The following is a 22,800-nucleotide window of genomic DNA, read 5'->3' as shown; positions in this document are numbered from 1 at the left end:
TTAAACACACACACACATAATAAATTGGCAAATATTGTATTATAGAGTTTTAATGCTTTTGCAGTTGTTTTGGTTTTATTGTTTTATTAATCCCTTCTAAAAGGCGGCAAACTCGTGCCAATACTACAATCGTACATATAATGAGTGCCGGATTGTGATCAATATTTGCAAACGTTCGAGGTATCGATATCCGTATGCACACACGCATTATGAATGCAACTACAAATATGAAAATTTACAGTAAACTGCTTTAGATAAATATTTAGATACCTTTGGGTGTCGCCCAATAGTAATAAATGCAAGTGAATGCGCACGCATACTTACGTAAATGTACAATAAGTATGTGTGTATGTGTATGTATTTATATGGGGTATAATTGCAAAATGTTTGAATAACTTTGAATACCGGAAATGGGTACTGAAGTCAAAGTCTCTTTTTTCATGGAAAAAATTTTACAGTTACCATTTAGACCAGAGAATATAAAACTTTACGAGTTTTATAACGACTTTTCAACAATACATTATTTTATATTTCTTAAGGGTGAACATACATACATATATGTACATACATAAGGAAGTATATTAAATATTATACATATAGGGTAGTCGAAAAAGTCTTTTCGTATTTCTAATCAAACTTCAATATATAGTATATGGCATAAAAGGAGTAAGACTTATACAAAAACATGCATATACACATACATACACTTGTATATATACATACATAGCACATAAGCCATTTACCTTCCATATGCAGCGAAAGCCCAAGCCACTTTCGGTTTCAAACGTATTTGACTAACTTAACAAATGTGCATACATTGTATGTATGTACATATGTATGTATAACTGCGAAAAGTGCACTGCGTTCATCAGCAAATTTGCACTATACTTGAAGGTGCTTTGCTCATTGCCGAGTTTGCAACAAAAAATAAAAAAAAAAATAAAAAAAAAATAAATTAAAAAAAATAAATAAAAAAAAACAATAAATATGTAAACACAAACACATTTCTATATAGCAAATACTACGAAGGCATATAATGCCACACACAAGTTTTACAATTTTTTACCGTTACAAATCTGTTAAAGTCAGGAAACAAGAAACGCGTTAACACCGTGGTTAACATGTTAGTTATCCATTAACGATGTTTAGACAAAGCGATAACAAGAGCAAATTTCCGCGGCACACCCTATAACAGCTTAATACTAGCAGTGCAACTAAGTCGGCTTTTGTGTCTGCGTATGTGTGCGACACATTTGAAAAGTTGTTAGGCAGCGGAGTAATTAAATTTCACTGCAAATCAGTTGAAATAATACAACAACAATGTCTTTTTACACATTTAAATCTTTCACTTTTATTTAAAACAAGCGCATATGTACATATATACGCACATAACGTATAGCATAAAATATTTAAAAAACAAATACAAAAAAAGTCCGTTAAAATTTTAGCGCAAGCACAGACTGCTCATATTAACAATTGCAACCCTGCGTTACAGCTGTGCTTATTAAACACAGCTGGAAATAAACATGTGTGTTATATAGAGTTTTGTTTATAAAATATTTTTGGTCGAGCAAGTGTTTTCCCTTTAAAAGTACATAAATATGGCTGATGAGAAATTGGATTTGCAGAAAACGTGGACAGATGAGGAGCGTTTAGCTTTGGCCGCAAAATTGGATGAGGAATTAGATGCGTTCATTGATGGTTTGGAGAAGAAACGCTATGAGGAAGGTTGGCCAGAGGATCGTTGGCAAGAAGTATGTAAACTTATGTTATGAAAGGTATTGCTATACAGAAAAGTAAATAAATATAATATGTTTTGTGCAAAGGAAATGGACAAGCATCCGTTCTTTATGAAAAAAGCACCGCAACCTGGCGACGATGTGCATCCCATGTTCGAGGGTCTGCAAAAGCTGAAGTACGATCCAGAGGAAAACACAGCGGAGGAACTGGCACTTAATTATAAGGAGGACGGCAATTTTTATATGAAGCATAAAAAATTTCGTACTGCCATTTATAGTTTCTCGGAGGGCTTGAAAGCCAAATGTGATAAACCGGAAGTTAAATCTGTGCTATACAACAATCGTTCTGCTGCACATTTCTTTCTAAAAAATTACCGGTAAGACGCGCTTCAACATATTCTATCTTCAGACTACAACTTCTTGTGCTTATAGTTCGGCACTCATGGACGCGCAAAAGGCATTGGAATATAACGCAGAATATGCCAAATCGCGTTGGCGCGCGGCACAGTGTGCCTTTTATTTGGACAAGTTCGAACTATGTGCCCAATTATGTGAAGAGCTACTGAAACAAGATGCAAATAATAACGAAGCACGCGACTTGTTAAAAAGGAATAAAACGAAAAAGGTTTTGTGAACACAAAAAATGCTCAACTGAAATATTCAACTTGGTTTTACCTACATTTGCAGCTGGAAATTGAACGAGATCAACGCAAAGAAGCTGCAGAGGCAAAGAAACGCATTGTGAGCTTTCAACGGCTAACTGAAGCACTAAAGGCACGCGACATTAAATTCGATGATATAAAAAATAATAAACCCATAACGGAGGAATTGTTGCGGCCAAAATTTCTGCCATTAGAAGATCATCCAGTTCATTTGGATAGTGACAATGAGACGCTTGTGTGGCCAACAGCCTTTTCATATCCAGAATTTTTATTTAGCGATTTTCAGCAACAGCTGTCGGAGCATGTGGTGTAAGCACATGCATTTTTTTTTTAATTGTACAGCAACTGTTCTTTAGTTATAAATTATTTTGATTTTTTTTCCTTTTTGCAGTATGGAAGATTGTATCAACGACATGTTTAAAGAGCCACTGCCATGTGACAAAACGAATAGCTATCGACCTGGCAATTTAAACATTTACTACGAGAACCGTAAAGTGGGATGCGTGCATAAAGTGGATTTAAATAAAACTATAAAGGAGATTCTAAACGAAAAGGGGTATGTTGGTCTATTGTACTATGCGATTCATGATACGAATATTATAAAATTTTTGAAATGCAGCTTCTTTGTTACTGGCGGCTCACTGCTGTTTTATGTTGTACCAAAGAATTCTCAGGTCGAGCGCGAATTCGTTAATCAACAAAGAAGACCATTGATTTATGCGTGAGAGTGAACACGTTAATTGTATGTTGAAATTGCGGGAACGAGTTCATGTATATAGCATTTGTAAACAATAAAGTAATTGTATTTTATGTACAGTAGTATATTTTGTATTTGATTAAAACAAGTTGATTCATTTGTGTACGGGTGCATGTATTTCTCATATAACACTTAATATCTTATACATAACAATTCTATATAATACACATTTGATTTCATTGTATAACTTTGATTAGGAGTCTCCACGCCAATTGACACACATATGTGTGTAATCGATGTGATGTCGTAAGTGCACAATGTAGTGCACGCTAAATAGATGTATACATAAGCTATTTCAACGTGTATGCCAATATTATATTTGTCTTATTATCAACTATTGCAAATCGGATTTCTGCTGCGATGTTTCAATCGCTTTTGAAAACAACGTATGTATAAAAATAATGTAGAATTTTTTCTCGTGGCAGGAATAGGTAGGATATTATTTATCTATATTCACCATACAAGTATGAGCATTACTTTACTGTGTTCGAGGTTAGCTTATATTAAGCTTTTTGCTAAAAAAATATAAAAAAACGTGTAATATTGTTAAGAAAAAAACTAATTGTGCGTATAAGAATTCAATGATCATTTCGAATTCAATAATATCATCTACAATGCTCTAAAATACATACATACAAGATTTCTACTACAAATTGATCCATATTTGAACTATAATATTTATGTACAAACTTTGGTTTCTACTACTTGCTATTTAGGGACAGTATTCTTTTTTTTGTTGAGATTCGTTAAGTAATACATATCATGTATATCTATTTACAAAATGTGAATGTGCTTGGTGTGTGGAATATATTTAAGCTAATGAGAATATACATACATACAGAAAAGGGTTATTATTCAACTAAATTGCATGCATGCAATTAGTAGGGATGACTCCCACGTTTATTTAAGGAGAAAAAGTGTGTTATTTGAGTAAGATTTATAAAAAAAATATTAATCGTTAGTGCTAGAAATCTAATAAAAAACATATACAAGAGATTCTACAAATGCTTTGCCTTAGTCGGACATACATATGCATACAATATAACATAAAACAATATAAAATAATTAACAAAACAATTTTCGGGCACAATTATAAATTTCGGTTCGAATAAAGTAAATACGATATGCCATTGGTATCCAACTAAAGTTTAAGGTCTGCCTCCGAATTAAACTTTCACAGATGCATACATACACAGAAACTAAAAACTATTACTTACTTTCGTTTAAACGAAATGCTAAAAATACTTTTTCTTTTTACCTTAACCTTTTTTAACATTAAATGTTCTTGTTTGTTGTTTGTGTTTTAAAAATACTCGCCTGCTGCTGCATACACTTTCGGGCAATGTTTTTCGGCGAGAATACCATAAGCTACGTTTGCACCCACTTTCACATGCCTTTGCTTGGAGTGTTTGTTCCATACATGCGCTATGTACGAATCACGCAACAAATTCAGGGTTTCAGTCAGGTACTGTGCTTCAAAGAAATATTCCCACTTTTTCCAGGGTACCGCATAAAATGCTTCTCTTGGCATTATGTGAAATCCCATACACCGTTTAGCATTCATCATTAACTCAATGTTGGCTGTCTTGCAGACATCATTCATGACACGCGTTATGACACCTGGCCCGTTGTTACCCCAATCACTGCCGTCGAAATTTAATAGGAAATCTCGTAAGCATTTTTCAGCAATTTCATGACCAAATCCATCGGGAGCGAAGTTCATTACCCCTGCTGCGAGGTATGTTGTTGATTCCGCTCCTGTATAATTTGGTGGCAATTTTTCTAAACTACGCAACACTACGACATCCATATCGAGATAAGTGCCACCCCAACGCCATAGTGTTAAATAGCGTAAAAAGTCGGAAAGGTGTGATAGCACATAACTGAAATTTTTACATATTAGATCCGCTAGATATCATTTAATTACTATTGTTTTGTTGTTACCTGGATCGAAAAAGTTTCCCATCTTTTAACCACTGGTACATAGGTGTTCCAGCTGCATAAGTCCATATATTTAGGTTCCGTAAATGTACATTTGGGTAGCTGAGTATCGCTTCTATCACTGGGGGAGTATTATTGTAATCACGGTAAGCGGGACTGGCAAAAAGTACAAAAACACTAAAACCAGGATTGTGTAATGCAGCCGATTCAATGGCACATGCTTCCCGTGCGGTAAGATCCATCATATTAATTGGTGCGCTGCCCAAGTATTGCATCCTACTACGTAGTTTTTCATTTGGACAACTGGTTTCGTGAAAGATAATGCTACGCCCGCTCGCATTTGGTTTCGGTTCCGTAAGCATTATATCGTCCAGGAGATGCGGACCAGCATCAAACTTATTTTGTGCATATTTTTGTTGTGCATATGAAACTGTTGGAGATGCACTGAAGCTATTCATGAAACAGTAGCGTATGTCTGTTTGATTTATGTCTGAACCATAAAGTAGACACCAGCTTATTACAAATAGCGATAGCAGGAAGAGGAGTATCCATTTCAATCTGGGTTTGGCTATAATTTGTTTCATTTTTTTTATTTCAGAAATACATTTAAGTTGTGAGATTCAAAGATAATAGAGAATGTGAAATTCCTATGTCATATTTTATTTAAGCGATATGTAATTGCTCAAATTCCCCCAAACCGAATAAAGAATCAGGCTGTTTCAGGAAGTCCACATCTTCGTTTAATAAGGATAATACCACGGCTTTACACTAGTTTGAACACAATCACTTAGCAAAAATATACAAGTTTTCTTATCGCTGTAATATTTATTTTATTGTACTTTTGACAACCTTGAAATTACCAGGGTGTCAGTTTTTTATACTTGAAAGGCACTATAAGCATTACATATGTATTTTTTTATTATCATTTGAAATGTTGTCTGGAATAAGTAAACAAACTTTTTAATAAAAGTATTATTTTAGCGAATTCAATGAGAGAACGAAAATTAATAACATTTGATGTATGTACATCTAGTTAACAAAATCCAAAACAGACTGTCCAAGGAAAACCTCTAATTTATTTCACATAATTTCGAAATAATTAATCTTGCATATAAAATCGTATAACAATTTTATTTGTAAGAACGACCAATTTTATGCAGTGATAACATGCCTGCCCTTGCTCAATTCACTGTGCAATTAACTGCGTAAAGTGCAACTCTGCTCGACGCTTTCAAATGTCAATTGAGCATTTTCTCGAGCCGGGGATTGTAATATTAAGCAAGTTTTGCATGATAATTTAGATAATGTAAACATTTACGAAATTAAAAGCAAGTACTTGCAAATTGAACAATATTAAGTGACTATATAATTTGTGTGTTAAAATAGCGTATTATTATAATTCTATCAGTCAGACTGGATTCAGTACAACGGCGCTGTTTGAGGTTAGAACAGTTTTGGTGTTGAGAGCAGTTTTTTGTTTGGCATACGTTGACAAGTTTGCGACCGGAAATTTGTCATTTTACCTGTAAAGCGTATTTAAAAATTTTGTCTTGCACAAAGCAGAGATATGAATGTACCTCCGGGAGCGGCGGGTGGTGCAGTACCGCCACCAATGGGCATGCCGCCAATGTTTAACATACCGCCACCAGGTTTTGGAGGGCCACCTCCACCAGAACTGGCGGCAGCATTTGGTGGTATACCGCCTAACACTGAATGGACAGAACACAAGGCTCCCGATGGACGACCATATTACTACAATAACAACACTAAGCAAAGCTCATGGGAGAAGCCCGAAGCACTGATGACACCAGCCGAACGGTTGACTCACCAATGCCCTTGGAAGGAGTATCGTTCTGATGCTGGTAAAGTGTATTATCACAATGTCAACACAAAAGAGTCACGTTGGGAGCCTCCACCAGAATTCGTAGAAATGCAAGCTAAAGTCAAAGCAGAAGAGTAAGATTTTTTTTTATTTTCTAACTTTTGCGACAAAAAACGTAAGTGCACAATTGTATAATGTTTTAGAGCTGCTGCTGCTGCCAAAGCCGTTGCTGCGATGACATCTTCCAGTTTGGCGGGAATGGTGCCACCGGCTGCGCTAGCCAGTATACTTCCGGCAACTCTACCCACCGTGGTAAATATAGCTACACCTGATATTCGTTCACCTATGACCCCAGGCAGTAATGAAAATTCTTCATCCGCCCTTGATCAAGCCATGGCTGCTACATTAGCTTCAATTGAAATGCCACAAACAGGGAAAGAAGAGAAGGAAAACAGTAATCGAATAATAACATTCCAATTTGTTTACGATAATAATTATTGAATGATTTTTACAGATAAAAAAGAATCACCTACGGAAGAACCCAAAATAGTATTTAAAGATAAAAAAGAAGCAATTGAAGCTTTCAAAGATTTACTGCGGGAGAAAAATGTACCATCAAATGCTAACTGGGACCAGTGCGTCAAAATAATTTCCAAAGATCCGCGTTATAGTTCCTTTAAAAATTTGAACGAAAAGAAACAAACATTTAACGCATATAAAACACAAAAACTGAAAGATGAACGAGAAGAATCGCGTTTACGCGCTAAAAAAGCCAAGGAGGACCTTGAACGTTTCCTTATGTCAACTGATAAAATGAACTCGCAAATGAAATATTATAAATGCGAAGAGTTATTTGCGTCCAATAAAATATGGACCAGTGTGCCGGAACAGGATCGTCGTGATATTTATGATGACTGTATTTTCAACTTGGCTAAGAGGGAAAGGGAGGAAACGCGTTTACTAAAAAAACGAAATATGAAAGTATTGGGCGAGTTGCTCGAGTCGATGACCACAATCACTTACGAAACTACATGGGCGCAGGCGCAACTAATGCTGCTTCAAAATGCTGCCTTTAAGAATGACGTTAATCTACTTGGGATGGACAAAGAGGATGCGCTCATAGTTTTCGAGGATCATATTCGATCATTAGAAAAGGAAGAAGAGGAGGAACGTGAACGCGAGAAGAAGCGTCTCAAACGTCAACAGCGCAAAAACCGCGATTCATTTTTATCCTTATTAGATGCACAACATGAAGCTGGAAAACTTACATCAATGTCGCTTTGGGTAGAGCTGTATCCAATAATATCGGCAGATTTGCGTTTTTCAGCGATGCTCGGCCAGCCGGGTTCTACGCCCTTGGATTTATTCAAATTCTATGTGGAAGACCTAAAGGCGCGCTACCACGATGAAAAGAAAATCATACGCGAGATACTCAAAGAAAAGCAGTACGTGGTACAAGCAAACACTTCCTTCGAGGAATTTGCTACTGTTGTATGTGAAGACAAACGCTCTGCAAATTTAGACGCGGGCAATGTCAAATTGACATATAATGCTCTGCTTGAAAAGGTAAATAAACTTGACATATTAAAAAAAATCCTATCTAAAGGCAATCATTTTATATTCTTGAATAAAAAAATAGGCCGAAGCCGTCGAAAAGGAGCGTCTGAAAGAAGAAACTCGCCGTTTGCGAAAATTGGAAAACGAAATCAAAGCGGAATGGCAGGAGGCAAATATTTCTGTACAGGAACCTTACGAAGCTGCAAAGAAGTTGGTGGAGCATTTAGAAGCATTCACTGTTTATGAAAAGGAAGTCGGTGTGAAAAAGATCTGGGAGGACTATATTAAAGAAAGCGAGGACGCCTGCAGTCATCATCATTCCCGCTCGCGAAAGTCGAAGAAGAACAAAAAACACAAGAAGAGAGTGCGCTCCAGTTCTAAATCGGTAAGCAACACAAGTGTACCAACAAGTTTCAAAACAATAACAAATTTTAAAAATATTAATTAAAGGACATTGAAAATGATCAAGATGAATTTGAGCCGGCAAAATCAAAAAAACGAAAGTCCCATTCGCGTTCGGTAAATATGCATAACCGAATTCTAGGATTTTTTACATTAAATTTACATTTATTTTTTTGCAGCATTCGATTAGTTCTAGCCTCAGCATGGAAAGTGAACGCATATCGAAGAAAAAGAAGAAGCGAAAGAGCAAAAAAACCTCACGAGCTGTATGTAGTGTACAATATACAATGAAAAATGTTTGAATAATGTTAATATTTCCTTACAGTCCTCCTGCGAATCTGAACGCGTCATCTCCTCGCCAATTGCTTCGCCAACCACTTCACAATTGGATGATATTACAGTTAGCAGAAAGAAAAAACGCGACAAAAAGAGCAAGAAGGAAAAGAAACATCACCGCTCTATTACACCGATAAGTGCAAATGGTAGCAATCAGTCCGATGTTGAAAATTCAGGTACTAGTTCGCGTAATGCCGAGGAACAAGCGCTAAGCGAAACCGAACTGGAATCAAAACGCGCCGCATTATTAGCACAATTGAACGAACAAATGGAAGATTGACCGACGGTGAAAAGTCAACTATGTTACAAATCGTCTAGACCAATAATGAACAGTCGCAGCAGCCAATAACTAAGCCAAGATCAATAAAGCTTTGTACAGAAATTGCAAGCATTAGATATTCGAAATTCTCTTTTACCATGATACATTGCGTACAGGACTTCTAAGCAACTGCGAGTCTTTTAAGAATAATATTTATTATTATTATTAATGTTAATTTTATGTATTTTATGAATTGCACATACAAACATATATGAATCTTGGCATATACTTAGAAACAAGTAATTGAGCAACTTGTACGATTAAAATAAATATTAAAAATATTGAAGTTCACTGGCGCTGTTTAAATTAAATCTAATTTTTCTTATAATACATACTAAAACTACACGAAATTAATTCGAATTAAACGATTTTTTCACTGAATTTCTCTTTTTAGAGGTTATAACATTTTGTGCACACGCGCTGACGTTTTTCTTGTTTCTTAAAAAATGTGTCACAAGGTCAGCGCCATCCTCACTAATCAGTTCATGCTGTTGCCCGTGAAAACCGCATAAGTTCAAATCAAGCAATTTTTACCACACATACAAACGAATGAGTATTTGTGCGCTGCATTTCCGAGGGATTGCCGCACGAGCAAATATTTGAAAACCCGAAACGTTTTCAATTTTCTCGAATTGCTTTTCATTCAATACACCTAGAAATTATGCTCTCGGCGCAGTTGCACTTAGCATGTGTAGAAAATGCAAAAATATATTGCAAATGCGAAGAGTTCTTTGTATTGGAAAATAATTTCGCCTGCAAGACAAAATAAATAATCCACACACTGCATTTCGGTTAGTGGTTTGGCGTGCAACGAACGTTTCTCCGTGGTAATATTCCTTTTTGAATTTAATTAATTTTCCACTCAGCTGTGGATTTTAGTTTTCGCTATTTCAAATCCAAGTGAGTTCAAAAATACAAGTACAAATATTAAAAAAAAGTTGTAAGTGCATGTGGACAGTGCAGGGGTTAACAAATATGGTTATAAGTGTTTGAAAAATATTTTTATTACGCAATAATCAGCAAATTGCATATTGTGGATGCTAAATATGAAAACGTTATGTAAACATTTAAAAAGAAACGCTAAAAAACGGTAAAAAAGAAATATATTGGTATAGAAGGAGGAGTAGGCAATACTAAAGCATTTTCATTAACAATATACATTTCCGCTAAAAACAATATACAGTACGGAGCAAAATTAATTTTTAAATTATTTTCTCAAACTGGGCTTTGAAATTAAAATAATCTTATACTACAAACTTCGAAGTTCGACTGAAATTCTCTATACCAAAAAATGCATAGACCTTCAATGTGTTAATGACCTTCTCTGTTGAAGCATATGTAGATAAAATAGAGACAGTTGGCCTCTAACTGTAATCAGCGTATTACATCATTTTTGGCAAACGACTGTGCTAACCTAAAAGTCAATAACTGACAGCGTACATTCATTTAAATTTAATTTGAAATATTTATTTTTAAATAATTAATTTTATAACTGAATTATTTAAATTTATGTTTTTATATTTATTGCATTTATTTTCTCTAATTTTGCTTTTATTTTTGTGGGTTCCATAACATGCAGCCTGAACTGTAAACATTGACGAAATGCTCTTCACATCCCTACTTGAAGCCGCCCAAAATTCTCCCTTTAAAACTCCCTTTTCGGCAGCCAGTTGTCAGGCGAGCAGCCGCAGCGATTGCTCAAAACTGACGCCAAACCACCAGATAATGGCTGCCGCAGCCGCCGAGGGAGGTAAGTTAAAACGACATCAATTTTGTTAAGGAATTTCCACAAATATAAATTTCTTTTGTTTTACTAAGACTCCTGCGAGTTCGGTTCGAACACCTACTTTGCACTCTGTGGTCTGGGTGGTATCATCTCGTGCGGCCTAACTCACACCATGGTGGTGCCGTTGGATTTGGTCAAATGTCGCTTACAAGTCGACCCCGTTAAATATAAGAGTGTGTTCAATGGCTTTGCCGTTACACTTAAAGAAGATGGCGTAAAAGGTCTTTCTAAGGGATGGGCGCCAACTTTCTTCGGTTATTCTATGCAGGGTCTCTGTAAATTTGGTCTCTATGAAGTATTTAAAGTGATCTACTCTGATGCGATTGGTGAGGAGAACTCCTACCTGTATCGTACTTGGTTGTACCTCGCAGCTTCCGCATCGGCTGAATTCTTTGCCGATATTGCTTTATCTCCTATGGAGGCGGCCAAAGTGAAAATTCAAACAACCCCCGGGTTTGCAAACACTTTGCGTGAAGCTTTGCCCAAGATGTCGGCACAGGAAGGCATTGCCGCATTCTATAAGGGTTTGGTACCATTGTGGATGAGACAAATTCCATACACAATGATGAAATTCGCCTGCTTCGAAAGAACGCTGGAACTTCTATATAAGTAAGTTAAGTGTTTTCAACAAAAAATTAAATATGTTTCTTATACCATTATAAGAGCACAGTTTTTCACAAAGTCTGATAAATTGCATTGTACCGTTACAGATATGTCGTACCCAAACCCCGTCAGGACTGTACGAAGGGTGAACAACTGGTCGTAACTTTCGCCGCTGGTTATATTGCGGGCGTCTTCTGTGCCATCGTATCCCATCCAGCTGATACAGTTGTATCCAAATTGAACCAAGCCAAGGGCGCCTCAGCCTTCGATGTGGCCAAGCAACTGGGTTGGGCTGGTACGTACATACTTTTCTGTAGCATTCTCTTATATTTATTAAGCTTCATATTTCTTATGACTTTCTCTTCCCCCCTAATAGGTCTTTGGGGCGGCCTTGTGCCTAGGATTGTGATGATTGGTACTCTAACTGCCGCTCAATGGTTCATCTATGATGCTGTTAAGGTATACCTGCATATGCCCAGACCACCTCCACCAGAAATGCCCGAGTCTTTGAAGGCTAAACTGGGTGTAGCTTAGTGTGGCGTATGAAATAATTAAATATTTAGTGATAATTGACAAGCGGCATTGTTAACTGTAAATTTACCCATGCAGTAAAAAGGCAAATATATTATACAATTCGCGATATCATAAGAAACGAAAGATTATGATGGAATAAAATTTATTAGAATTAAATTAACCAATGAATTATTTGTTAGTACACATTGAAGGGTTAGTTTCGTGAGACATTAAGACATTGCTGCCCTTAATTAGTAATGATCGCCGGTAGTAAAAATACAGTCTTCCCTTCTCTTAGATAAATAGATAGAAGCCCCAACCTAAGGTCTATTGTTCCTTCTCCTCTATCACACAGACTTACATAGTCCAGTACTCGGATAAATTCCAGTACCCTGATGGCTGTCATTTAGGCGATATGATCCTTTTCAAATATATAGATCCCAAGGCCTAGACACTGGGTCTACAAGCTCGCCACTCAGTTCATTCCCGACTACACTTTGTGATCTGGCACCCAGATGAGGAGCATTCGGTTCAAACCAAGGCTGGTCCACAGATTTTGAAGCCAAAATTAAATAAGTGACGGTTACCCTGCCATAAACAACTGATAGTACACTGGCTCCCAAATTTAATGCATGTATAAACAAATGCACGTGCCAGGCATAAATGTCAAAATAAATTTTGTTTTCAATTAAAACACGCACTAGGAAAATGCCTGCAGTTAAAACAAAAAAGATAAAAGTCCATCCGAAATCTAATAAAATAAAAACTATTGAAGATGCGCTGGAGAATAAAGCTTGGGAGAAAGTGAAAATCAAAGGCAATATAATCTCTGATGACGGTGGTGGCTTTGAAGGTCTCATTGGCCTAGAGGTGTTGGAAGAATATGACCCTAAATTAGTAGAAACTGCTAAGGTAAATAAAATATTATAGAGAATGTATTTATGTGCCTACAATTATCACCTTATATATTAAAGGGAAAACGCTCAAGGAAAGAAAAGAGAAAGGAAAGCAAGTTGGAAGCTAAAAAACGTAAGTTGGAGAAGCAATCAAATTCGGAAACTGATACAGAAGATGATGATGATGATACAGAATCAACTACGCCGAAAAACAGAAAGGAACGTCTGGCAGAGCGGAAATTAAACTCAATTGAAAAACGTAAAGCAAAACGTGAAAAACGTAAACAGAAGAGGAATGAAAATAAACAAGACGCTAATGTTCAGGTCGACAAAAGTAATGAAGAGGAATATCCTCCAGATCGCTTTGCTTTGCTGAGACCACCAGTTGAAGATAGTGATGTAAATATTGAAACCAGTGATGAGGAAACTGAGGCTCCACAGTTGATGAATGCGTCAGCGATAAGCGTTGATGACCTTGAGGTAAGAATAACTTATTTTGAGAATAACTTATTTATGATACAAACATGCATTTCAATTTAAATGCAGGGCTGGAATGGATTAGGTGTGCCACAGGTCATTCTTCAAGCTATTGGTGAAAAAGGCTTCAAATCGCCGACGGAAATACAGGCTATGACACTGCCTGCAGCCATTTTGGGCAAAAAAGACATACTTGGGGCGGCGGAAACTGGCAGTGGTAAAACGTTAGCATTCGGTATACCGTTATTAGCCGGTATCATGGAACTGAAATCGAAAAACCTACGTAGTGGGATACGTAAAGCGCCTAAAGTAAAGGGACAAACTCAGGATGTGAAATCCAAAGCAATTGAAGAAGATAGGGAGCTAACTCCACCACCAGAAGAACTTGATTTTTATCCGTCTTTACCTACAGAGGACGAAGCAAGTGATTCGGAGGACGATCAGGAACACAACGGACCACTGTATGCGGTGGTGCTCACACCAACTCGTGAGTTAGCAGTACAAGTACGAGATCACTTAGTAGCAGCCGCGAAGTACACTGGCAAGAAAATTCAATTATATTGATTAACTTATAGTAATAAACGCATTGAACCTTAGGTATAAAAGTTGCGGCGATTTTTGGTGGATTAGCTGTCGCTAAACAGGAACGTTTACTGAAACGTTGCCCCGAAATTGTTGTTGCGACTCCCGGACGCTTATGGGAGCTCTATCAACAAGAAAATCCACATTTAAGCAAAATTGAAGACATAAGTTTCTTGGTAATCGACGAAACTGATCGCATGGTAGAAAAAGGCCACTTCGAAGAACTTCGGAGCCTTTTGAAAGTGCTGAACGCAAATGAAGAGAAAAAGCAAACGAGGCAGAATTTCATATTTTCAGCTACTTTAACACTGGTGCATGACTTGCCCGACCATATGCAACGTAAATTGCTTGACTAAATTTATTTAACATATGTACATATTTTGATGATATTTAATTTGCAGGGCGAAATGTGGGAAAACGGCCCAAGTTTATAAAACAAACACCCGGCATGAAAATTCAAGGTCTTATAGAAGAGTTGGGAATTTCACAGCCCAAAATTGTGGACATCACCAGCAGTCAACGTAAGTTTAACCAAACCACCAACAATGTGGAAAGTTGGAAAAGTGGTCCCACTACTGAAACCTATGTATGAGACCCACCAACATATTGAGTCTTATAACAACTTACCACCCAAATGAGACTAGATAACCACTACAACAACAACAGCTTCCATGTAATTATTAAACCATTTCATTGCAGAAACGGCACATAGCCTCACCGAATGTCGTCTCATATGTTCAATCGATCAAAAGGACTATTATCTATACTATTTCGTACAGCGTCATCCAGGTCGCACTATTGTGTTCTGTAACTCAATTGACTGTGTGAAACGCTTGACAACACTCTTTGGTTTGTTGGAATGTGCACCTTTGCCGTTGCACGCAAATATGGTACAAAAACAACGTCTTAAGAACCTGGAGCGATTCCGCGACAATCCGAATGGATTCTTAATCGCCACCGATGTTGCGGCGCGCGGGTTAGACATACCAAATGTGGAACATGTGATACACTACCAAGTGCCACGCACCAGCGAAAACTATGTTCACCGTTCAGGGCGAACTGCTCGAGCAAATAAAAACGGCATAACCGTAATGCTTATGGAGCCCGGCGAAGTGAAGAACTATGTAAAGCTTTATAAAACCCTGGACAGATGTGAGTGCATAGTCGATTTTTTCTTTTTTTCGAATGTATATGCATATTAAAATTCAATACAAACAGCGGAAGATTTACCATTGTTTCCCGTTTCCGAGAAGTATCTACGTGCGGTAAAGGAGCGTGTGAACTTGGCCAGGGAGGTTGATAAGCTTGAACTTAAGCAACGTCGCACACAAAGTGAAATTGGTTGGATGAAGAAGCATGCGGAGGAGATGGATATGATAATAGATGGATTTAATGACGAGTCGTAAATAAAAATAGTGCAAATAATTAATGGTATGATATTTAAATTTTCTACATTTTAGTGGCAGTGACCAAGACGAAGACGCTTTCGTGATCGAACGACGACGCGATCGGATGCATTTGGAAAATACCCGTGGTCAGCTCAGGTCTTTGTTGTCAAAACCAATGTTTCCAAGCGGGTTCAGTTTTAAGTAAATTATTATTATTACTTTTTTAAATATATTTCTTAATTTAATCAACTTATTAAAATTCGTAGGTATCCAACTAGTACCGGACAATTGCAAATGCCGGCCATTGGCAACACCGTTACAGATACTGATAAAGGGAGCGCTGTAAACGTAATGAAGGCGGCAATAGAGGACTTAAAGGAAGCAAAGAAAAATCGGAATAAAAAACGAAAACTATCATAAAAATACACAGTTATTGAATAAATGATGTTTTAAAAATAATTATTAAATAATGTAAACTAAATATAAGTCAGTGTTTTGATACGAAATAGCGCACACCATTCTCCGTAAGAGAGCGTGCATGTTTGGCCAATAAGGTCGACACAGAGAGGGTAGGTGTACTAAAGCATCTACAAGAATAAGATTTATATAATGGGTGTTTGGTGTACTGAATTGTAACGGTAATGTTTACTCACTCAATATAAGGCTCCATTTCATCTTTCGTCCAACGCGCTTTGTTTTTGAACAAAATTCGCATTCTTTCGTGAATATTTGTTGGCAGCAGCTCTTCGACGAGCGATCGAATACAAGGAGTAACACCCTCCCTATCAATAATGCCCAGGCCACGTAAAAATTTTTCCTAAATTCAAAATAAAAAAAAAAAAATTTAAATATGAAAATGCAACTATTTTTTCTACTTACATCACAACGCATGCCCTCTGGTAATGCTTCTTGCCAAGTGCTCATAAATTCGTCTTTACGAAACTTTAACTCCGGTTGCAATATATTCTGTGCAATGATACGTGAAACAAGGCTCTCTTTATAGGTATATTTTCCTTCTTTGCCCTCAGTCGGCGCTGTGTAAATGCGGAAAAGTCCTTTTACAATTTCAGTTGGCGCGATTCCTTCCAAAGCCGACAAAGTCTCTTCATATTGCACTTCATCTAAAGGCCACGAATTTTCACTCAACAATCCCAACATAAAATTCACTATGCGCATTTCATATTCACATTCGAGTACGCGCATGCGTCCTTCGAATTCCATAGCACGAAATTGTATTAAGCCTTCATCGAATTGCTTACGACTACATTGTACTGTATCCAACAGTTGATCATATGTGAATAGCAATTTGCGATCAATATACTCCTCGTTTTCCGGTCCAGAATAACGTGTTAACTGTAACAGTTCGTATATCTTTCGGTAACGAGGTCTTATTTCGCGACATTCAAAGTATTCGTGAAATATTTTAAGCACTTTACGCTGCTCCAGTGCTCGATCAACCGAAATATCGTCATCATCATCGTTCAAACTTGTCTCAAGTGAAGAAGTCCCGGCGCGAGGACTCTTCAACGGTGATGTGCTAGTAGCAGCGGCGAATTTTAAATCCGGCACCAACAACAGACTGTTAGAGATCTCTGCGCCCTTCACGTCATACGTTTTCTCCTCAGTACATAGCACAATTTTTTCATTATGACCCCCTTTAAAGTAGAGCTTCTGACCAAGACGTATTTGTTGATGCATATGTGTATCCAACTCTAGCAGTTTTAAATTATCATCGTCCATTGTAGAAGATGGGTAGTAAAGTGCTTGGGTAACTTGTGTGAGATTTTTAGCATCCAATTTGGCATGTTTAATGATACTTTGGACATCTTCCAAGGTTCGCACATATCTAAAATATTGTAAAGCTATAGCTAATGCATTTCGCTCAATTATTTGTATCTGGGTATTACTTTATATCACTAAAATGTGTACCCAAAACCCCGAATGTTTTGATTTAGATCAAGATTACTTACGGTTTTTCTTCATTTTCTCCTAAATCTACTTCCATTTCCAACTCACTCATGTTTTCAGTAATAACCTTTAACAAACGTTTTATAAAGTATCAATTTTACGAATTTTGCGCCAACATGAAAACAGCTGTGTTTGTTTACAATACGAGTAAAAGCCATGTTCCAATGAATCATTTTTGGATCCCATACAGTTTTGAAAGAACTGTAATGTTTTTAGATTGTATTCACTTTTTGAATGATGATTAATGTGATTTAGCGCTAAAAACTTAAATTAAAATTGTAAAATAGATATTATTTAGATTTATGAATTACAATGTTCAAATATCAATATGGTTTCAATCAACTTAAGAATTTTACTAAAATAGTACTGATATTATACTAGTGTTGGATTTTACATTTTTCAAATTGTCGGCAACACTGAAAAGGAACGGTATCCTTCTTGAAAGTCTTGATGGGCATTCATTTATTTGTTATTGTACATACAAATTCAATAGAATTTTTTCCAGTGGCTTTTCTGAAAATATTGTTTTGAGTTATGAATTTTGTACTTTATACTGCAAAATATTAATTTTGTTATCAAAAAATAGTGTTTAAAATGGAAAACAATGAGATTACAATGTATATGGATGTTAAACTGGATATACATAATAAACGCCCAGATTCACTGAAGTTTAAGCAATGGTCCAGATGTGAAGTAAAAATTGAAGGCATCAAATGCCTACCTAGCTACTTACGTATCGCAATCACGGGATGTAATGATGCTGAAGGATGTCTGACGGAGGAACAACGTTTCCAATCCAAAAGATATATTAGTGTTTCCATTATAGTGCCGGGTGTTAGCATAAGTTTAGCATCTTCGCGAACGAAAGAGTTCAGCTATGGGCTATTCTGGACACAAAATCGAAAGCAGTGTTTCATTTATTTTGCTTTGGAAACAGAGATAAGTTGCAGGCGTCATATGAAATGGATAAAAAAGACTATAAAAAATTTAGAGTTACATCGGCAATTAATGCTGGAGCAGAATAGAATGAGCCGCGATCCAAGTATGGGCGTGGCTGGCAGCAACACAAGGCAGTTCGAAAAGGAAAATATGCAGATTCCGCTGCCAAAAAATTTGAATGAAGAGTAAGTAATCAAATCATTTAGAATATATTATAATATTATTTACAATAAAATAAAATTGCAGTTTGACTGAGGCTATTTATTCATCACTTGGACCTTTGCCAAAAATTCCTATATGCCATGATAATAACGAACACGGTTGGTCTAGGCACAATTCAGATATTTATGAAGAAATACTTGAATACGTTGACGGGCAGCCACGTCTTTCAAGGCGTGTGTCACGAGCATCAATTGCTTCCGGTATTTATGAGGAGATGAAACCTACTACAAAAACATTTAACGCCATACATGAAGAGACCGCTGAATCACAGCAGCGGTCCACAACTGGAACTACACCACCGCCACTGCCACCGCTTCCACCACCCCGCAAACGTATAAACACTTTCGATGGTCAAGGAATCTTAGGTGAAATACCGCGTTCGAATACAAATCCTGAGTCTGAATTAGCCAAGAAAAAGAAATATAAAAATGTTTTGGACAATATATTTGGTAGTGGACGAGCCAAACGTGCTGAAAGCGTAAGCGAAACACAGGCTTGCACTGCAGAAGATATAATTAACAGTATTACGCCGACTAAGCCGATTAAAAATTATGAAGGAACTACACCTATTTATGCAAACGATGTCATTGCAATAGCGCAGAAAAAGTCATGGACAACAACTGTGTCTGCTATATCAAAACGAAATAGTTTTTCCTCGCCAGACCTATCAAAAATCAACTACTTGGACACGTTTGATGAAAATGAAATCGTTGGCGGTGCATCGCATGATTCCATTGCAGCCTGTGATGATCTAAATTTAAGCGGCGAAAGTCTGCATAACGCTTGTTTCGTGCCGTCCAAAGAAGCATGTTTATTAGCCAATGGAAGGATATCAACGGATAGTCTAAACGTGTCTGAAAAAATTCCAAACAATTTTAATTTTTCTGCTATCAATTCGTCTAGTATAAATTTAATAGGCTATAATGGTGCCACCATACCTGCAAGTAATCAGAAAAGAAATAAAATATTGGTAGACGATTTAACAGGATATTGTGTGATGGCACCTATCCAACCCAAGAAAACGGAAGACACGGCTACCGACAAGGTACCTACCGACCCAACCACATCCGGTTACTCCACTAACTCATATCCATCGACAAGTTCTTCGTCTGCAGAAGAACCGAAAGCATCAGCTCCAAAAGTAAATCATAAAGACACTGCAGAAGAGAGTGCGATTTATGAGCAAATGTTGGATCTGCACAAATCTAGCACCGACGTAGATACCACATCAAATAAAAGTAATATGAAGCAAATCGATGATTCGGCTACTCTCAGCTCAGCAACTGCTTTGATATCTACCTCCAACGTTGATGATTTTACCGGTAATTTATACGAGAATTTATTGGCAGTTAAAGCATCACAAGAATTGGAACATAATCTGCCACCTGCGTCGCTAAGCACAAGTACCCCAACAGAGTCGCCACACACGCAACCAGCTGTGGAAACAGAAAAGTCGGCAGAGGAAGAGGAAAACTACTATCAAACGCCGCGAAAGTCAATTATCAGTGTCGATGACAAAATTCCTTCTTACTATCCGAACAGCTGTGATACAGCCAAAACTCGCCGCCACCACATATTGGCCACAGCGAGTCCGCAACAAACAGTGGCTAATTCTTCACCAACAATGTCTGGTGCGGGCACAACCGAGGTAGGCACACACTGTAAAAAGAAGAAAAAATACAAACTATTTTTGTTAAAATACGTTTTGTTGTGTTTATTTTACTTTGTATGTTTTTATTTAGTTGTTTTTGGGAGTTCGTCAAACTCTTTCGATTATTGTAGATTGTCTTCATTGTTGGAAACTTAGTTCGAGCGTTATTTAAAGAAATTCATAATTTATTGTTGTTATTATTATTGTTGTCTCTTGTTGCTGTTTTCATTTTGTTACTCCGGCTGTTGTTGCTTTTCCATCCTTCCTTTGTTGTTGGCGTTTCCCTTTCTAATTGGTGTTGTTGGTTGTTGACATTTTGTTGTTGTTCTTGCTGTTAACATTTTGTTGCTGTTGACATTTTGTTGTTGTTGACATTTTGTTGTTGCTGACATTTTGTTGTTGTCATTTTGTTTTTGTTGTTGACGTTTTTGTTCTAAAGGCAAAAACATTCCAGACAGTTGTTAGATGATTTCTCTCATAATGTTAATTTATGAGAAATGTTTGATATTTGATAATATTTCAGAAATCCAATAACCCCGCCTCATCGGTTGGTCTACGTCACTTAGTGACTTTGAAAATAAAGCGTGAGCGCAAAGAGAACCTTTACATGTCATCACCACAAAGCATCATAGAGCAGCGACAATGTGGCAATTATGCGACGGAGGCAGACAACAAAAGTGCACCGAAAAGCAGCAAAGTACATAAAACTCTACGGGCGGGTGCTTTAAAAATTGCCGAACATGTCTATACCGTTAAGCATGCTAAGCAGAAAACGAACAGTGCCGACAAGAATTTCAACAATAACAACAATGAAGCAGATGTGACGAATTTGGCCGATGATGTGCGTGAACGCCTGCAAACGGAGCTGCTACAGTTCGCACTGTTGCAAAAGATTGACTTCAAATTTGATGACACAAAAATAGCTGCCGATCAACCGAATCCATTGGATGGTCTTAAAACACCCTCACCTACCGGAAGGCGACAACCAACCAACGCCACCGATAAGGAGCGCATCTACGAAAATCTGCTGCACCACCATCTACAGTTGCGACAAACTGAAAACCGTTTAGCTGCTGGTATTGGCAGCAATTTGTCCGCCACACCGGTGTCTAGCAGCAGCGTGACAAACTCCAAATTGGAAATGCATCAGAGCTGCATGGCGGGTGTAGGCGATGAGACCAACATGGTCGACGGTGGCATGGCTGAGGCGGTTGACAGCTGCAGCGCAGACGCGGCTGGAGGCGGCCTGAGTGGTGTGAAAAAATTTGCTTCGTTGCCGCGTTTCAAGAAAATCGACTTTTCGCCACTGCGCTTGAGAATCAACAATGTGCTGCAACGCGGTCAGCAGCAGGATTTTTAATTGCAAGCACCATCCCACCCACAATCTATATCGGAAAGGGTGTGTTATGTAATGTAATTCAGTTTAAACGAGCGAATCGTTATTAGTTTAGCTGTAATCGCTTTAAAAGTGTGCTTATGTAAGCTCTAAATTATTTTGCACTTGTTGAGTTTTCTAAGCTATTTACCATTTTACGCAGCTTTAAGCTCTTGCGCTTGTGTTTAACCTCTAGTTGTAAGTTTTTATGTAAGCTTTCTCTCATTTCAAATAAGCTTTGGCTGTTCTATATATGTAAGTATGTATGCATTTGGAATACTGTATGTTTAACGCTAATCTCACCATATCAATTGTTATTGTTGCTTTTATTGGCCGACATTTAGAGTACAAAAACGTCGAAATTCGACTCAAAAATGTGATTTTCCGTGAATTATCGTATTGATACTATGTAACACTTATTTTTCCATAATTTTCACAATTTGTGCTTAATTTATATGTAAATATATATATTTTTCGTTTTCTTTATATAATTTGTATTTTAAAATATGTGTGTTTATTGTGTGCTGTATAAAAAACAACATTGTACAATGTACAAGAATTATATGCTCAAAATGAATTTTTAAATATTGCTATTTAATTTAATATATTATTTTATTTATATTTTATATTATTATAATGCTACTTTTACATATTTTTTATTTTATTATTTATATTTTTTAAAATATTTTTTTATAATAATTTTGTTTAATATTTTTTATAATTTTTTTTAAATATTTTTTTGTGTATACTTTCTCATTTTACTATTTATATATAACTCAATATTGTTTATCTTTACCTTACTTAAGCCATTTTATGTAAATATTTAAAATTTAATGCTGTCATTTGCTACTATTTTTTATTGAAT

At 36.8% G+C, this 22,800-nt stretch overlaps 7 protein-coding genes across 9 annotated transcripts; 5 read left to right on the top strand and 2 right to left on the bottom strand.

Annotated features, from left to right (window-relative positions):
- Window positions 1-1,481: 1,481 nt before the first annotated feature.
- Window positions 1,482-3,263, top strand: LOC120771060 (DNA polymerase interacting tetratricopeptide repeat-containing, protein of 47 kDa). Its single transcript, XM_040098866.1, has 6 exons — window positions 1,482-1,754; window positions 1,827-2,116; window positions 2,172-2,364; window positions 2,427-2,710; window positions 2,793-2,957; window positions 3,021-3,263. Exons 1-6 carry the CDS (start codon window positions 1,602-1,604, stop codon window positions 3,124-3,126), a joined length of 1,191 nt encoding a protein of 396 aa, XP_039954800.1. The 5' UTR covers window positions 1,482-1,601; the 3' UTR covers window positions 3,127-3,263.
- On the bottom strand, window positions 3,252-5,945 carry LOC120771061 (lactosylceramide 4-alpha-galactosyltransferase). 2 transcript variants are annotated; one of them, XM_040098867.1, is made up of 3 exons: window positions 5,103-5,945; window positions 4,476-5,041; window positions 3,252-3,673 (listed from the first exon to the last, which is right to left on the bottom strand). In XM_040098867.1, the coding sequence occupies exons 1-3, from the start codon at window positions 5,681-5,683 to the stop codon at window positions 3,657-3,659; spliced, it is 1,164 nt and encodes a 387-aa protein (XP_039954801.1). In that variant the 5' UTR covers window positions 5,684-5,945; the 3' UTR covers window positions 3,252-3,656. The 2 variants fall into 2 exon arrangements, with proteins under 2 accessions (XP_039954801.1, XP_039954802.1); XM_040098868.1 differs by having other exon boundaries at window positions 3,252-5,041.
- Window positions 5,946-6,325: 380 nt separating this feature from the next.
- Window positions 6,326-9,826, top strand: LOC120772601 (pre-mRNA-processing factor 40 homolog A). Its single transcript, XM_040101316.1, has 7 exons — window positions 6,326-7,055; window positions 7,125-7,375; window positions 7,436-8,487; window positions 8,561-8,863; window positions 8,929-8,997; window positions 9,060-9,146; window positions 9,206-9,826. The coding sequence occupies exons 1-7, from the start codon at window positions 6,667-6,669 to the stop codon at window positions 9,494-9,496; spliced, it is 2,442 nt and encodes an 813-aa protein (XP_039957250.1). The 5' UTR covers window positions 6,326-6,666; the 3' UTR covers window positions 9,497-9,826.
- A 462-nt stretch (window positions 9,827-10,288) lies between these two features.
- Window positions 10,289-12,618, top strand: LOC120772605 (phosphate carrier protein, mitochondrial). 2 transcript variants are annotated; one of them, XM_040101321.1, is made up of 5 exons: window positions 10,289-10,362; window positions 11,115-11,285; window positions 11,354-11,930; window positions 12,032-12,219; window positions 12,301-12,458. In XM_040101321.1, exons 2-5 carry the CDS (start codon window positions 11,138-11,140, stop codon window positions 12,456-12,458), a joined length of 1,071 nt encoding a protein of 356 aa, XP_039957255.1. In that variant the 5' UTR covers window positions 10,289-10,362; window positions 11,115-11,137. The 2 variants fall into 2 exon arrangements, with proteins under 2 accessions (XP_039957255.1, XP_039957253.1); XM_040101319.1 differs by having other exon boundaries at window positions 10,327-10,435; window positions 12,301-12,618.
- Window positions 12,619-13,109: 491 nt separating this feature from the next.
- Window positions 13,110-16,203, top strand: LOC120772603 (ATP-dependent RNA helicase DDX24). The gene is made up of 9 exons (XM_040101317.1): window positions 13,110-13,349; window positions 13,412-13,813; window positions 13,880-14,351; window positions 14,408-14,731; window positions 14,794-14,913; window positions 15,092-15,544; window positions 15,611-15,794; window positions 15,853-15,981; window positions 16,047-16,203. The coding sequence occupies exons 1-9, from the start codon at window positions 13,146-13,148 to the stop codon at window positions 16,198-16,200; spliced, it is 2,442 nt and encodes an 813-aa protein (XP_039957251.1). The 5' UTR covers window positions 13,110-13,145; the 3' UTR covers window positions 16,201-16,203.
- Window positions 16,204-16,210: 7 nt separating this feature from the next.
- Window positions 16,211-17,800, bottom strand: LOC120772604 (sister chromatid cohesion protein DCC1). The gene is made up of 4 exons (XM_040101318.1): window positions 17,751-17,800; window positions 16,660-17,626; window positions 16,434-16,597; window positions 16,211-16,367 (listed from the first exon to the last, which is right to left on the bottom strand). Exons 1-4 carry the CDS (start codon window positions 17,798-17,800, stop codon window positions 16,268-16,270), a joined length of 1,281 nt encoding a protein of 426 aa, XP_039957252.1. The 3' UTR covers window positions 16,211-16,267.
- Window positions 17,801-18,320: 520 nt separating this feature from the next.
- Window positions 18,321-22,290, top strand: LOC120772600. The gene is made up of 3 exons (XM_040101315.1): window positions 18,321-18,872; window positions 18,934-20,557; window positions 21,084-22,290. Exons 1-3 carry the CDS (start codon window positions 18,343-18,345, stop codon window positions 21,918-21,920), a joined length of 2,991 nt encoding a protein of 996 aa, XP_039957249.1. The 5' UTR covers window positions 18,321-18,342; the 3' UTR covers window positions 21,921-22,290.
- The last annotated feature ends 510 nt before the right edge of the window (window positions 22,291-22,800 follow it).

This window comes from Bactrocera tryoni, chromosome 3, assembly GCF_016617805.1.
Source record: "Bactrocera tryoni isolate S06 chromosome 3, CSIRO_BtryS06_freeze2, whole genome shotgun sequence".
NCBI lineage: Eukaryota > Metazoa > Arthropoda > Insecta > Diptera > Tephritidae > Bactrocera > Bactrocera tryoni.
Note: the sequence above shows the minus strand (reverse complement) of the source record. Positions and strands in the feature narration are given on the sequence as shown.

What these genes read in the sequence shown, in the direction of transcription:
- LOC120771060 (XM_040098866.1), top strand. Translation starts at nt 1,602, where the DNA reads ATGGCTGATGAGAAATTGGATTTGCAGAAAACGTGGACAGATGAGGAG. An exon ending in CAGCTGTCGGAGCATGTGGT is followed by an intron (nt 2,711 to 2,792) that starts GTAAGCACATGC and finishes TCCTTTTTGCAG; the next exon opens with TATGGAAGATTGTATCAACG. An exon ending in GAGATTCTAAACGAAAAGGG is followed by an intron (nt 2,958 to 3,020) that starts GTATGTTGGTCT and finishes TTTGAAATGCAG; the next exon opens with CTTCTTTGTTACTGGCGGCT.
- LOC120771061 (XM_040098867.1), bottom strand. Translation starts at nt 5,683, where the DNA reads ATGAAACAAATTATAGCCAAACCCAGATTGAAATGGATACTCCTCTTC. An exon ending in GGGAAACTTTTTCGATCCAG is followed by an intron (nt 5,042 to 5,102) that starts GTAACAACAAAA and finishes TAAAAATTTCAG; the next exon opens with TTATGTGCTATCACACCTTT.
- LOC120772601 (XM_040101316.1), top strand. Translation starts at nt 6,667, where the DNA reads ATGAATGTACCTCCGGGAGCGGCGGGTGGTGCAGTACCGCCACCAATG. An exon ending in GAAAGAAGAGAAGGAAAACA is followed by an intron (nt 7,376 to 7,435) that starts GTAATCGAATAA and finishes TGATTTTTACAG; the next exon opens with ATAAAAAAGAATCACCTACG. An exon ending in GAAAGTCCCATTCGCGTTCG is followed by an intron (nt 8,998 to 9,059) that starts GTAAATATGCAT and finishes ATTTTTTTGCAG; the next exon opens with CATTCGATTAGTTCTAGCCT.
- LOC120772605 (XM_040101319.1), top strand. Translation starts at nt 11,138, where the DNA reads ATGCTCTTCACATCCCTACTTGAAGCCGCCCAAAATTCTCCCTTTAAA. An exon ending in TGCCGCAGCCGCCGAGGGAG is followed by an intron (nt 11,286 to 11,353) that starts GTAAGTTAAAAC and finishes TGTTTTACTAAG; the next exon opens with ACTCCTGCGAGTTCGGTTCG. An exon ending in CAAGCAACTGGGTTGGGCTG is followed by an intron (nt 12,220 to 12,300) that starts GTACGTACATAC and finishes CCCCCCTAATAG; the next exon opens with GTCTTTGGGGCGGCCTTGTG.
- LOC120772603 (XM_040101317.1), top strand. Translation starts at nt 13,146, where the DNA reads ATGCCTGCAGTTAAAACAAAAAAGATAAAAGTCCATCCGAAATCTAAT. An exon ending in AGCAGCCGCGAAGTACACTG is followed by an intron (nt 14,352 to 14,407) that starts GCAAGAAAATTC and finishes ATTGAACCTTAG; the next exon opens with GTATAAAAGTTGCGGCGATT. An exon ending in CTTGCCCGACCATATGCAAC is followed by an intron (nt 14,732 to 14,793) that starts GTAAATTGCTTG and finishes TTTAATTTGCAG; the next exon opens with GGCGAAATGTGGGAAAACGG.
- LOC120772604 (XM_040101318.1), bottom strand. Translation starts at nt 17,800, where the DNA reads ATGAGTGAGTTGGAAATGGAAGTAGATTTAGGAGAAAATGAAGAAAAA. An exon ending in GGAGAAAATGAAGAAAAACC is followed by an intron (nt 17,627 to 17,750) that starts GTAAGTAATCTT and finishes ACAATATTTTAG; the next exon opens with ATATGTGCGAACCTTGGAAG. An exon ending in CAGAGGGCATGCGTTGTGAT is followed by an intron (nt 16,598 to 16,659) that starts GTAAGTAGAAAA and finishes TTTTGAATTTAG; the next exon opens with GAAAAATTTTTACGTGGCCT.
- LOC120772600 (XM_040101315.1), top strand. Translation starts at nt 18,343, where the DNA reads ATGGAAAACAATGAGATTACAATGTATATGGATGTTAAACTGGATATA. An exon ending in CCAAAAAATTTGAATGAAGA is followed by an intron (nt 18,873 to 18,933) that starts GTAAGTAATCAA and finishes ATAAAATTGCAG; the next exon opens with TTTGACTGAGGCTATTTATT. An exon ending in CTGGTGCGGGCACAACCGAG is followed by an intron (nt 20,558 to 21,083) that starts GTAGGCACACAC and finishes ATAATATTTCAG; the next exon opens with AAATCCAATAACCCCGCCTC.